The sequence below is a fragment of the Pollicipes pollicipes genome, unplaced genomic scaffold, assembly GCF_011947565.3.
Source record: "Pollicipes pollicipes isolate AB1234 unplaced genomic scaffold, Ppol_2.1 Scaffold_4740;HRSCAF=5597_pilon_pilon_pilon, whole genome shotgun sequence".
Lineage (NCBI taxonomy): Eukaryota > Metazoa > Arthropoda > Thecostraca > Pollicipedomorpha > Pollicipedidae > Pollicipes > Pollicipes pollicipes.
This window is the reverse complement of record NW_023596545.1, coordinates 43,000,906-43,014,169: the sequence shown is the minus strand read 5'-3', so window position 1 is coordinate 43,014,169 and position 13,264 is coordinate 43,000,906. Positions and strand designations below refer to the sequence as shown.

Genomic DNA, 13,264 nt, shown 5'->3' with positions numbered 1-13,264 from the left:
TCGTTTCATGGATCGTACTTTGCAGTCAGGGAATCAATCGACGCACGTCAAACAAGCTGGTGGAAGTGTGCAAGAACGAATACCAAGACCGCGGACTCTGGTACGGAATGAAATGTCCCAATACAAGAACAACAAGAACCGATGAATCCATAAGCGCCCTTAAGCCGATTTCACATCGCACAAACGGAAACATGCGTAAGCTTAGCCACGTATACAAGGCCGAACGATTCAATTTCACCGATGTCTTATCTATAAATGAAGCAGGACTTATATCATATATCAAATTTAGATACTTCGGATGTGCGTCAGTAGTATTAAAAAACTACGTAGTTTATATTTGCGCTCCGTGAAATCGGCTTCAGACATTTCGCACTGGCAAGCCAGGCACCACGTTCCGGAAAGGAGTGACGAATGGCTCGAGGAGTCGCTCACGTGCGGACGGCTGGGATACCGGTCGGCGGAGGAGTTCGGAGCCACGCTGCAGATGACGGCCTCGGTTCGGATCGGGAGGAAGTGGTCCCAGTCGGGCCGGGTCAGGCCGGGTCAGGCCAGGTCAGGTCAGGTCAGAGCGGACCTGCAAGTCGGCCAGCGCGGCGCTGAACTGCTTGCTGGTGTTGCTCAGCTGCAGCGCCGATGACTCGTCCTGGACGGTCGGCAGCGCCTGGCGCACGCTGTCCACCATCTTGGTGCTCGGTTGCACGAACGACTGGCACGCCTGCGGAGGCCGCGGGCCGACGGCGGTCAGGGGCCGGGCGCGACACGCCACGCCACACGCTGCGGAGCGCCCGACAACTCACACACACACAACGCGCTGTGAAGCAGGCCGCCCTACTGGAGAGGCGCCCAACCCTCCTCCAGCACTGTATTTGGCTATTTTGCGTCTTATTTGGCTGCAACCATCGCTTACTATAATGGCAGTATGTTTCTTTCGCCCCGTTTGATTGAGATCGACATTGATGACAATGATCCAAAGGCGACTTGAAGCACAAGCCTCCGTAGATGCCTTCGGTCTAACACATGATCGCGTGCCTGTCGCGCACCTCAGGCGACAGCGCATGACGTGCCGGGCCGCCGTTCCGTCCGCGGCCGGCGTCCGTACCTGCAGCAGATCGAGCTGGGCGCGCGACGAGTCCGGCTCGGATAGCGTGCCGCGGATGCTGCGCACCAGGTTCGGGATCTGGTTGGCCACCTGCTTGCAGTCGGATATCATCTCGTCCTGGGCCGCCGGGTTGGCGTTGTACGGGCCGGCGCCCTGGCCGGCGGCGATGCACTGCGTGGCGGAGCTGGCCGCGTGCTTGGCCGTGTCCTGCGGGCGCCGGCCGGCTCGGGTCAGGTCAGGTCACGAGTGGCTCGGGTCACGCGCGGGTCAGGCCACCAAAGAGCAGTCCCGTCGGAGGAGACCAGGCGCCGATTACCTCGACAATACGGGGCGAAACAGGGCGGGCATGGAACGGCCAAAGGTCACAGCCGCTCGGAGCCACGACAGCGCAACTGTGATATTGTCGGTCAAAACGGCGCCATCCAGCCAACGACAGCAGCGCACACTGCTCTTGGGCCGTCAGAGGCCACAGAGCCAGAGCTCTCCAGTGCATATGCGGCGAGCGCCGGGTCCAGCCCCAGGGGGCCCACTCCCCTCGTGCCAGAGAGGGCATCACGCCCGCCCGGTTCCCAGCCTTCCCACAGACGGCCGCTCTTCGTCTGCTCGCATCTGCTCTGCGCTCCCCCAGCGATCTCACACCGCTGTCGACCCACCTCGAGCCGCTTGATCATCTTCTTGCGGAGGACGTCGGAGGCGGCCAGGCTGGTGGCCGAGCGTAGGTCCTCAGCCGCCTCGCGCAGCCGCTGCTGCTGGTCGGCGTTGCGTGGGTCGGAGGCGCACTGCTTGGCCGCCTGCGGGCCGATGACGCCGGGTCACCGCGCGCAGCTCCACGTCAGCCATAGTCGGAGACACGACCACCGCCGCCGGGTCAGGCAGAAGGCAAGATCGTGCAGTCGGTGGCACGGCTCGAACAGAGCGGCGCCCTTAACAGCAGTTGACCAGCATCAGCAAATCAACATTGGGCTTTTAAACATCATGACGGCGTCCCCGCTGCGCCTAGCAGGAGCGGAGAGACGGGGACGGGCTCGGAGGAGAAGGCCGTCGTCGGCCGCCGCTCCGTACTCACCGACACCATGCGGGCGGTGGCGTCGGCCAGTTGTTTGGCGGCGCTCAGCAGCCGCTGCTGCAGGTCCGAGTTGGGCGTCGCCTCGGCCTGACCCTGTCAACACAGACTGCGGTCAGCGGCAGCCCCCAGCTCTGGCGTCGATCCCCGTCCGCACAGAGCGCCGGCAGGTCGGCAGCTGGCGGGCGACGGTGCTGCCAGCCGGCGGCGCACTCGCAACTGTCACCCGACTCCGGCTACCGAGCCGGCAACGCCCGGGCAGCCGGTGGGGTCCGGTCAGAGGGTGGGGGCCCCAGCAGCGGGTGGGGGCCCGGGCAGCCGGTGGGGTCCGGACAGAGGGTGGGGGCCTCAGCAGCGGGTGGGGGTCGGGACAGCCGGTGGAGTCCGGACAGAGGGTGGGGGCCCCAGCAGCGGGTGAGGGCCTGGACAGCCGGTGGGGTCCGGACAGAGGGTGGGGGCCCGAGCAGCGGGTGAGGGCCCGGACAGCCAGTGGGAATCTCGTCCGGGACGGCACGCCGCAATGCTTCATTCTGGTGTCGCTCCACCCAGTTGTCTTCGTTCATGGAAGTATTACGGGACCGCCCGCACGCGCCCGTGCCCGGGGCCCACCGTCCCAAATCATCCGTCCGGACCCCCACTGACCCAGACACCCACCTCGGACATTGTGTGTGCGGGGTCGGTCCACAGCAGCTTACAAATTACAAGCACGATAATTCCAAGCCACACACCACGTCACCACGGCCCCTTTCCCAGCTGGCTGTGCCCCTGAAGCCGTTCCGTACCGACCCGTCACCGGGCCTGCCTCATGGCTCCGTGCGTCAGTCAGCGAGGCATGCATCAAACTGCGCGACAGAACCGACTCGGCCCCATCTGACGACGCAGGTCCTGTCCGCAGGCAAAGCTCAGGCGGGACCGGCCAGCGCGCGTCCGCTCGGGCGCCGCGTCCCAGACGGGTCCGCCCTGCTCTGGTCCGTCAGGAGCCAACAGACGCCAGCGCTCACTCCCTTCTACAAAGCCATGCAGAGGCGGCGGTCGGGTCAGTGAAGCAGTGGCAGCTCCTGCCTGCCCCCTCCCCCCATCCTCCCTCCCTCCGGCCCGGCCACAGCCGACATGCACAGCCGCCGTCGCGCCCCCAGCTCCCCTGGCGTCCCAAGCGACGTGCGGCGTCGGCCAGGCGCGCACGGAAGCGTCTCTCGTCTACAGAGCGGCGCCACTGACCGGATCAGGGCCCGGTTGCTGCGTGGCGAACGCCTCCTCCTGCAACAACGGCGTGCGCTACAGAGTGCGGCAGGGGAGGCCGCGGACGCGCGGCCAGACCCGGTTAATCGGACGGCGGGCGCAAACCGTTAGTGGACCGCAGTCTCAACAGGCGGACACACGGGTGAGAGGGGGAGCGGTGACGAGCCGGGCGCCATGCGGACAAACAGCGGCCCCGGCCGCCCGCCTACCTTGATGCTCTGGATCAGCTGGGCGGTGGCCTGCGCCAGGATGCGCGCCTGGTTCACCATCTCCTTGGTGTCGGACGGCTGCGCGAACATCTTGTCGGTGACGGTGATGATCGTCTCCACGCACGTCTCGTCCGTGGTCTCCTTGACCTTCTGCTTGGTGCCGTACCTGACGGCGGACGGCGGACCCCTCATGGCCGGGCACACCACTGGCACCGGCCGCCGCACCGTCGCGCCCGCCGTGCGTGACATGCGCCGCACCTGGCCGGCGGCCGCCTCTCCACAGAGCACCACCAGCTTGACGCACGAGGTGCCGGCACCGGCCACCCTGGCACAGCGGCTGGTGATCGGAACGGCACCAATTCCCACCCTGCACGCGGAGCTAACGCCATAACGCGTTTGCTGGTCCACTGAGCACGTCACCATCCTGACAATATCTTGTGAACTAATTCAAGATCATGGAAAAACAGCTACCGCGTGTGGTTGTGCTCCTGACAGCCCCGCATGACAGTCACTGCTCTGATATGATCGAAGACACAGGCCATGGGCACCGTTCCAACATGGCTGCCCGGGTACCTGCTTCACACAACTGTAGCTGCTGCCTATCCCACGGGTATGCTAGGTGGCTGTGACCCCTTACTCAGCTAGAACCACGAGCTTCACAGAATATGTCCGGACACCGTCCCACCGAAAGGAAGCAAAAAATTCGCCGCCACATGACTTTAATTGCCGGCTCGTCCCACAGCTGTGACTACCGACGTGCCCCCCGTCCCAGCCGTCGCCCCCGCCCCCCTCCAGGGGGCCGGCCCGCCCACTGACTTGATGTGGTTGAGCAGGTCGTTGAGGGCGCGCGTGACGTCGGTGGCGGCCGAGCCAAGCTCGCGGCTCAGCGCCTCGTCCCGGCAGCCCAGCTGGCACTCCTGCACCACCGCCTCCACGGCGCGCGCCACCTCCTTGGCCGCCTCGATCAGCTGATCCTGGCAGCCCGGGTTCTGGATGGTCGGCGCCACCACCTGCAGGCAGCGCAGAGAGCGCGTGTCGGAACTGAGCACCGTACAATCGCACTCACTGATCTGTACCGCGGAGCCCTAGCATACGCGAGCACTTTAGATATCTGTAAGTCCTAGTGATGTGAGCAGGTAACTGTTGTCGATTCCTGCGTGGGGTTTATGCCGTAACGACTCGACGCGTCTCATTACCGAAGATATCAGAACCTCGACAGACCCATTACCGCTGCGCACAACTCGCGACCTAAAATGTCTCCGGGCAAACTTACTTGAACCCCCCCCCCAAAAAAAAACGCTCCGTTCTGATGCCACCAGCCGAGCTTCGTGCTGGGACAGCTGTCGCACCAAGCAGCCGGCCGCGAGCAGCGCCACCGGCCCGCCAGCTCCACCCACACCGTCCCGACAGTCGCCCGACGCCGCCGCACCTTAGCGATGGCCACCAGCTGGGAGGTGGTGAGCGCGCACTGGGTGGCGGCGCCGATCACGCGGTTCTGCTGCTCCTCGTTGTCGCACGTGGACGCCACGTTCTTGGCCTTGAGCACGAGCGCGGCGGTGGAGTTGGCCACGGCCTTGGCCAGCCCGAGCAGCACGTCCTGCACCTCGGTGTTGATCTCGGTCTCCTCGGCAATGTTGGTGAGCACGCCGCCGGACGCCTCGCCCACGCGCGACGCGGCGTTCAGCAGGCTCTGACGCGGCTGGAGAACAGAAGGCGGCGGTCAGAGAGTGCAGGACGAACCGTGGCCGGTGTCACCGCTTCGTCGTCTGCGCCAGCCTCAGTTTGCCCCCCCCCCCCCCCCCCGCTAGGCAGTGTCAGAAGATTCCATTTGCTGCTTGGTCTCGGCCCCTGCCGCAGACACCCCGCCACCGCGGTTGTCCGCCTCTGTGCCAGCAGTACGCTCACCCGCTGCTTTCACGTCTCGCTTCTGTGACCCCCCCCCCCCCCTCCCGACCCTATGTCCCCGTCTTTACACCTCGGTCCCTGCTCTCGGCTCTGTGACCCTCTATCCTCGCGTCTACACCTCGGTCCCTGCTCGCCGCTCTGTGACCCTCCACCCCGTGCCTACACCTCGGTCCCTGCTCTCGGCTCTGTGACCCTCCACCCCGTGTGTACACCTCGGTCCCTGCTCTCGGCTCTGTGACCCTCCACCCCGTGTCCATAAGTCGGTCCCTGCCGTGCTCACCTCCTGTTTCTCGGGCTCGGCGGCGTGCAGCAGGTCGCTGAAGGCGTCGCAGAGCAGCCGGGTGGCGCCGATCAGCCGGTCGCCCGACATGCTGTCGTCCATGAGCGCCGCGATCGTCTGCACGCCGCGCGTCATCGACGGCAGGTTGGTGGTGATGGTCGAGATGGCCGCGCCTGCCCGCGCACGTGCCCGCCGTCAGCGCCCGGACCCGTCACCGGCGGCCGACGCCGGCACCGCACAGCCGTCCCACACAGTCACGGACAGCCACGGCACGACCACGGCACACTCACACGCACCCGAGCAACACGAACAGGCGGACGCGGTCGCCGATAGCCGCGCAGCGAGCGTCAGAAACGGGTCTGCCGGAGGCGTGAGTGTCTGGAGGGTCGGCGGTCGGCGTGCGCCCAGACCGCGCGCCCGCGTTTAGCCACAGGAGCACAACACGGCGCGGGCACCGCCGCGTCCCAAGCCAGTGTGCAGCGCCAGACAGTTAGAGGACACCGGCACAGATACCAAACGGTACGTACCGTGGGGCCGAGCGACCGGCCGAAATTCGGCGCAAAACAGGCGACATCCGCCGGTGATTTAGTTGGCACTTTCAGCTGGGTGTATAGGACGATTTGAGATAGTGTCAAAGAGCGCTCTCCTCTGGCGACCCGAGGGCGAGTCGCCGGACGATGTATTGTTCACTGTGTAAACCTCACGCAACACTCAGTGCAGACCCGTTTCCGACAAACGCAACACGAGCACGGCCTCCGTCTCTCTGCGGTAACACCACACGAGCGTACGGCATAAGTGGCGAGGCATCACATCGCGATGCAGCCTCCTCAGCGCTCCCCGCGCGCTCGGCGCCCTGCGGCCGACCCGGCGGTTAGCCGAGGTTCGGCGCGCGCCGCTCCTGCAGGCGGCGCCACGCCCAGAGCAGCGCCAGCGTCAGCAGGCAGAGCGCCGCCACGGCCAGCAGCGAGCCGTGCAGACCGAGCGTGGCGCGCAGCGGGCCGGCCGGCGGCGGCAGCGGCGGCGTGCAGCCAGCCGCCGCCGCCGCCGCCGCCGGCACCGGCCGCCAGCGGAGCGCGCGCGGCTCCACGTCCGTGAAGCGCATCACCAGCCGGCTCTCGACCCAGGCCAGCTCCTCAGCCTCCTCGTCGATCCAGAGCCGGCCCTGGCTGGCGCTGTGGGCGCGTACGGCCGGCAACGCGCCGCCGCTGCCGCCGCCGCGGCCCGTGGCGCCGCCGCTCGGCTGCAGCCGATCCTCCTGCATGCGCATGGCCTCGGCCAGCACGCGGCGCGCCAGCTCGTTGGAGCGTCCCCAGTCGTCCGGGCCGAGTCCGGCGCACAGCGCTGAGGCGGCGCCAGACGCCGTCTCCGGCCCGGCGCGACCCGAGCCCACCCTCCGGCGCCGCGCCGCGCCGCCACCCCGGCCGCCGGATCTCACGCCGCCCGTCCGCGCGCGCCCACCGCCGTCCAGCTCGCCAGCGCAACGTTTCGTAGCCCGATCCGCTGGCGGCGAGTTCGAACGCACGCCGGTGGCAGAGACGTCGTCCGGCCCAGAAGAACGGCCGGCGTCCTGCGCCGCTGGCCCTGGTCCTGACTGGCTCTCCGTGTCGCATTGCAAGACATCGACCTGGCCGGTATCGTGCCGGTATGCCGGCGGCGACGCCTGCAGCCCGTCCAATGTTTGCTCAGCGTCACTGGAGCTCAGCCTGTCGTCCCCCAGCCGACACTCCCACTCCGCCCCTTGCGACGTCTCCCACTCCATGACATCCTCCCAGCGCCAACCCTGCTGCCAGCCATTCCTCGCCTCCTTCTCCGCGCCCCCGCCGCCCTCCAGCCCACCACTCAGCGTCGGGCTCGACACCGACCCGGGCGCGAGCGCTCCGGCCTTCTCTAGAGAGCCTCCCTCCGCCGACGCTCCGGCCGCCACAGCACCGCCGGCCGCGTGAGCGCCCTGCCGGCGGCGCGCCGCCGCCGCCGCCGCCCCGGCGGCCGGAGCGGCGCCACCCCGGCCGGGGGCGGCCGGCCACGTACCGACGGCGGTGTGGTCCACCTCCTCCTGCGGCCCGGACGTCAGCGTCACCACCTGGGCCGTGGCCGCGTTCATCGCCGCCAGCTGCGACGACACGCTCTGCTTGTTGGTGTCCATGGTGGTCTCCTTCCACTTGAGCGACGTCTGCCGGCAGCGGGAGCGAAGTCAGGCGAAGGCGCGGCACTGCCCGCGACAGCAGCCGCGCACAGACGCCAGGCGAGCCAACCAGCGGCCAACAACACCGGACAATCACTGACATGTCTCAGACACGTGACAAACAACAAACGCCGCACGTAAGTGCCGAGGACAGAGCTACGACTGGGATGGAAACGAAACATGTCCTCTTCCAGGCGGCCTAGCCCTCACAGCAGGAGAAGCATCCACAAACGGCCTCCGAGTCGTTCATTATTTCGGCAGCAGGACGCGGGTGGAGGCTGGGCTGCAGCCACCTGCCGCCTGCCGCGCCCCAGCGCCGGCGCCGAGGCCACTGACCGGGTCCGTGCCGAGCTCGGGGAACTGCATGCGCGTGTCGAGCTGGCGGCGCGCCGAGTCGATCGCCTCGTGGCCGACCACGATGGTGTTGACCAGCGCCCGCTGCGGCTCCGACCCCACCGACGTGATCTGCGGCTGCTGCGCCTGCGGCCACCGCGCCCGCCGCCGGTCAGGTCAGGTCGGGTCAGGTCGGGTCAGGCGGCGCACGGGCGGGCATCGCGCGAGCACGGTCAGCGCCGGAACAGACGGCCCCTCCCCCCCCCCCCCTCCCCGACGACGCCAGCGTCGGGCGCCGTGCCGACTGACAACAGAGACCAGAATCGGTCGCGATGAGAATCGTGATGGGCGATATCCCGAGTACCAAGCATTCATGCACACATAATACGCAAACAAAGCTCGGCTGACATACCTCCCTCCACGTGGCATATCTCCACATGCACGACCGTGGTGGGCATGCGATGAACTTAACCGCATAAAAACAAATCAATAAAACAACTGGTCGCCGTAACGACGCTAACTGATCCATTTATCGTAACCACATGCACTGACACGAGCAGAAATCCGACATTTATTTATGTACCTACACATATCCTAAAGAAGTATCCTTTGGACGCTTGAAAGAGGAGAACACGGCATTACTGGGCGGACCGGCGACGGCGAGCGGCCCGGCCTCGCCTCGCCTCGCGTCCGACGGGCCGGCACCAGACACAGGCGGCCCGGGCGGAGGGCGCCGCGCCGCCGGCCGGCCTTCCATGAGAACCCCTCCGGCCGCGCTCCGCCGGCTCCGCGGGCCGTCCGACACCTCGTTACACCCGCAGCATGGGCTGCTTTATTGGCTCGGCCGGGAGGCGGCGGCCGTCCGCCCGGCCGCGGCGGGGACGGCGGCCCACGCGGCGCGCGCTTACCATGGGCGGGGCGTGCGCCAGGTTCACCTGGCCGCGCATGGTGCCGTGTTGCGCGCCGCCCATGTGGCCCGTGCCGATGACGTTGGGTCCTGGGTCGGGGGCAGAGCGGGGCCGGTCAGCCGGGAGGGTTCGCGCTGCCCCGGGGGCGGCACCGGCCACCGGCGACCGGCGACCGGCGAGTGGCGGCCGGCGACCGGCGACCGGCGACCGGCGACCGGCGACCGGCGACCGGCGACCGGCGACCGGCGACCGGCGACCGGCGGGGCCAGCAGCGGCGACGAGACGAAGCAGGCCAAGACCCGATGAAACAGCCACGAAGCAAATGAACCAGGCGCGACCGAACCGAGTCTGTCGAGAGCCAACTGAACCATGCGGGGCTTTTCTGAGCCGAACATGCCCCAACATAACGGGGTGTGGTCTAACTGCATCGGGCGTGGCGCCCCAACTGAAGCGAAAACTGAACTGGGCGTAGCCCAACAAAAGTGAGCGCACTGTGTGAACGGAACCAGGCGTGGGTAGCCCCGCCGACCGGCAGCGGAGCAGCCGTGCGGCGCTCACCCGTGTCGCCGGTGCGCAGCACGCCCGGCTTCGACAGCGAGTCCTCTTCTACCTTAGTGATCTTCGTCATCCCCTGCTGGATGATGGTGGCCCTGGCGGACGGCGGGGAGGGGGCGGCTCAGCACGGCTGGCGCCACGAACGGCACCGACGACACCACCAGACGGAGACAGACACAGAGCCGCCTGAACACACCAAACCTCCCCGCTCCCCGCAGAGACCGATGCCAGATCGTCCGTGGCGGTGGCCAGATGATGATGACTGGGGCTTTGGGGCGCACTAACCACGATGGTCGTGGTGGCATCAGGGCGAGGAGGTAGGGGAGACGAAGCAGCGCCCCGACTCACTTGTTGGGCGACACAGACTCCTCCAACATGATGGCGTCGTCGTCCTTGTCGACACCCAGCCAGTCTTTGGACTTCTGCTTCTTCAGGATGATATCGATGTATCCGGCGATGAGCTGCGAGATCTGCTCCCCCTCCGTCGTCTGCACCGAGTAGTACTGATCTGTGTAGTCGCCAAAGTCTGCGACACGCAGAGGACGGTGTCACGGTCTGCCGGGCGACACACTCATCTCCCAAACAGACCCACACCCAACAAAGTCCTTGTTCATCCGCAGCACGCGACTGAGCCCCCTCAAATACAGGGACTGAACATGAAAAGATCCAGACCCTGCGACACACCGCCGGCGCGCAGTGCTCTGGCACTGCTGTCAAACAATGACAACGACATTCGACATTCCACTTTCGACGACTTTCCACATTCACTTCCACATTCCATTTTCGACGACTTTCCACATTCACTTCCACATTCCACTTTCGACGCCGACATTCCACTTTCATTCGACGACTTCCGACGACATTCCATGCATGAGAGCACCGCAAAAAGCCGCTGTGCTACGATCAACACACGATGGCTGCTTCGCCTGCTCACTTCTCTAACGAACAATCTGTATCGCCACGTCGCCAGCAAAACCTCAGCGGCGTCTGAGACGACCTCCTCTGGTGTTGTGTTCAGGCCCGCCATTGGCACAACGACCGATGACATCGCCGATACACTGAGGAAGTTCGCTTGTCATGTTAAAAACCGACGGTCGATCTGGTGCAGAATATTCTGCGAACCGCAGGTGCTGCCGTCGGCTGACGCCAGGCGAGTGGCAATACTTCATCACCCCCAACGCAAGCTGGGTCCAGAAATCGACACCTTTCTGGACTGGCATGTGTCTATCGATGTGCCTGGTGCGCGTCTTTCAGTACCACCATTGGGACTACATGACGTATGAGGATCTGCGCGGTGAGAATCCCAAAGCACTTACAAGTCATTTTGTTTGCCTATTTGAGCCTGAAAGTAAAGATAACCATAAATCCCGCGTAAAACGTTCCTGAATGCTTTCGATTCGTGATTTGGCGACCCGCGAAAACGTTAGTAACACACGTGGCGTGTTTTCAGCATTTGTGGCGTACCGCACACGAAAGCAGCCGCTATCTTAGCCCAGCTTCAGCCCCGGGGGACCGTCCGCCCGGCGCCGACCGCAGAGGCTGTGGATGCCCCAGCGGCCGCGTGCGTTAATGTCCGGGCGGCAGGCGCTATTGATTTCGGCTGGAGAGCAGCGGCAGCGGCGGCGGCGGCGGCCGCTGAGCTGCGTGGGAGCGCCGGCCGGCGCCAGTCTGTCCCGGCCGGAACGCCGCCGGCGGCCCCTGCAGACCGCCGGCCCCGGCGCCGGCGCCGACCGGCCGGCGCCAGCTCGAGCGCCGCGCCAGCCGCCGCACGGCCGGCCGGCGGCGGCGCGTGCGGCCCAGCCGCTTGCCGCCGCCCCGACCGCGTTTCACGACCCAATACGGGGCCGGGCGTAAGCTTCGAACGAGCGCACGAGCATTCACAAGCGGCCCGTTATTAGCGCTACAAAAGACGGCTTTGCCACCGGCCGAAACGCTCCAACGGAGCGGCCGAGGTGAACGGCGCGCTCCAATCGATAGCCTGGAGCCGAGTCGGCGGGCTCTGCTGGCCGCGAACGCTCGGGCCGCGCCGGTGGCGGCGAAGCGGGGCCAGCACGCGGCTCGGGCGGCCGACTCACCGACGGGTGAGCAGCGAGACGGCGGACCGGCGCCCGCGGCTCCCCGCACCGCCGGCACGTCGCACCTTCCGGAACCGCTGCCCCCTCCCCCCTCCCCTTCCCCACGATCAGCCGACCGGCCGACGACGCGTACCGAGTGTGAAGGTGTTGGGACTGGCCGCCCACCGACGCACGGTCGTCAGCGGCCACTCCTTCAGGATCTCCTTAGTCTTCTCGTCCAGCCGCAGCACCGCCTCTTTGGTGACGCCCAGCAGCCGGGGCACCAGCTTGTTGCGACCCTTCAGCTTCTCCTGCAGGGCGAGGTGCGGCGTCAGCGCGGGCCGAGGCGGGGATGCGCGGAGCGGAGGCGGGGGCGGGCCGAGGCGCGGGGCGGGCACAGGCGGCGCCGGCGGCTCAGCTACGGGCAACAGGACGGTGTCCGGCGCGCCAGCACCTGTCGCGCCACTTCGCAGCGGACGACCAGGGGCCGCACCCAGGCCGCATGCAGGCGCCTCACACAGCGAAATACCGGGTGTGTGGTGCGCGCCGGCGAGCCGATAAACCACGTGACACAAAATACACCCTCGGAAATATACTCACTGGACCAGTGTACGAAAACGTTTCGAAACACACAGCAGCACACAAATACTTTTCATTTGTACTGCATGTTGCTGACTTATCCCCACGTCACGTACTATTTCAACATTTTGCTGGGTTCCTGGCGCCCTCAGTTACAGTGCCGATCCAAGCGACGTGGCCACATCACCGTAGATCAATGGGCCTACCTTGACTAAAAAGAAGCTGACGCCATAAGTAGGCAGATCCCGCGCCTCCTTCACATACTGGACTTTGGCGTCCAGCTCGTTCAGTTCGGAATAGTTCTTGTGCTCGTTGTAGATTTTCTTCTCAATACCCTTCGTCTTGACGTAATAGTGCGGCACGAACTCCCGAAGTCTGCCGGGTGGGAGAGAGACAGAGACGTAAGAATGCGGCACGAACTCCCGAAGTCTGCCGGGGTGGGAGAGAAATGACGTAATAGTGCGGCACGAACTCCCGAAGTCTGCCGGGTGGGATGGGAGAGAGATGACGTAATAGTGCGGCACAAACTCCCGAAGTCTGCCGGGTGGGAGAGAGAGGGAGACGTAAGAGTGGGCCATTAACTCCCGAAGTCCGCCGGGGTGGGAGAGAGATGACGTAATAGTGCGGCACGAACCCCCGAAGTCTGCCGGGTGGGAGAGAGAGGAGAGAGAGAGAGAGAGAGAGAGAGAGAGAGAGAGAGAGAGAGAGAGAGAGAGAGAGAGAGAGAGAGAGAGAGAGAGAGAGAGAGAGAGAGGAGAGAGAGAGAGAGAGAGAGAGAGAGAGAGAGAGAGAGAGAGAAGAGAGAGAGAGAGAGAGGAGGAGAAGAGAGAGAGAGAGAGAGAGAAGAGATGAGAAGAG

The 13,264-nt window shown here is 65.7% G+C and overlaps 1 protein-coding gene across 1 annotated transcript in view; it reads right to left on the bottom strand.

Annotated features, from left to right (window-relative positions):
• Positions 1-12,781, bottom strand: part of LOC119099444 (talin-2-like) — a gene marked incomplete at its 5' end in the record, with an annotated part of 32,603 nt that extends 19,822 nt beyond the window's left edge. The window contains 16 exon segments of the mRNA XM_037222600.1: positions 575-715; positions 1,100-1,306; positions 1,753-1,890; positions 2,166-2,258; positions 3,381-3,419; positions 3,611-3,776; positions 4,427-4,620; positions 5,040-5,309; positions 5,796-5,968; positions 7,824-7,965; positions 8,314-8,457; positions 9,219-9,307; positions 9,777-9,868; positions 10,122-10,299; positions 11,982-12,138; positions 12,613-12,781. Coding sequence (XP_037078495.1) covers positions 575-715; positions 1,100-1,306; positions 1,753-1,890; positions 2,166-2,258; positions 3,381-3,419; positions 3,611-3,776; positions 4,427-4,620; positions 5,040-5,309; positions 5,796-5,968; positions 7,824-7,965; positions 8,314-8,457; positions 9,219-9,307; positions 9,777-9,868; positions 10,122-10,299; positions 11,982-12,138; positions 12,613-12,781 — 2,392 coding nt within the window.
• Positions 12,782-13,264: the final 483 nt, after the last annotated feature.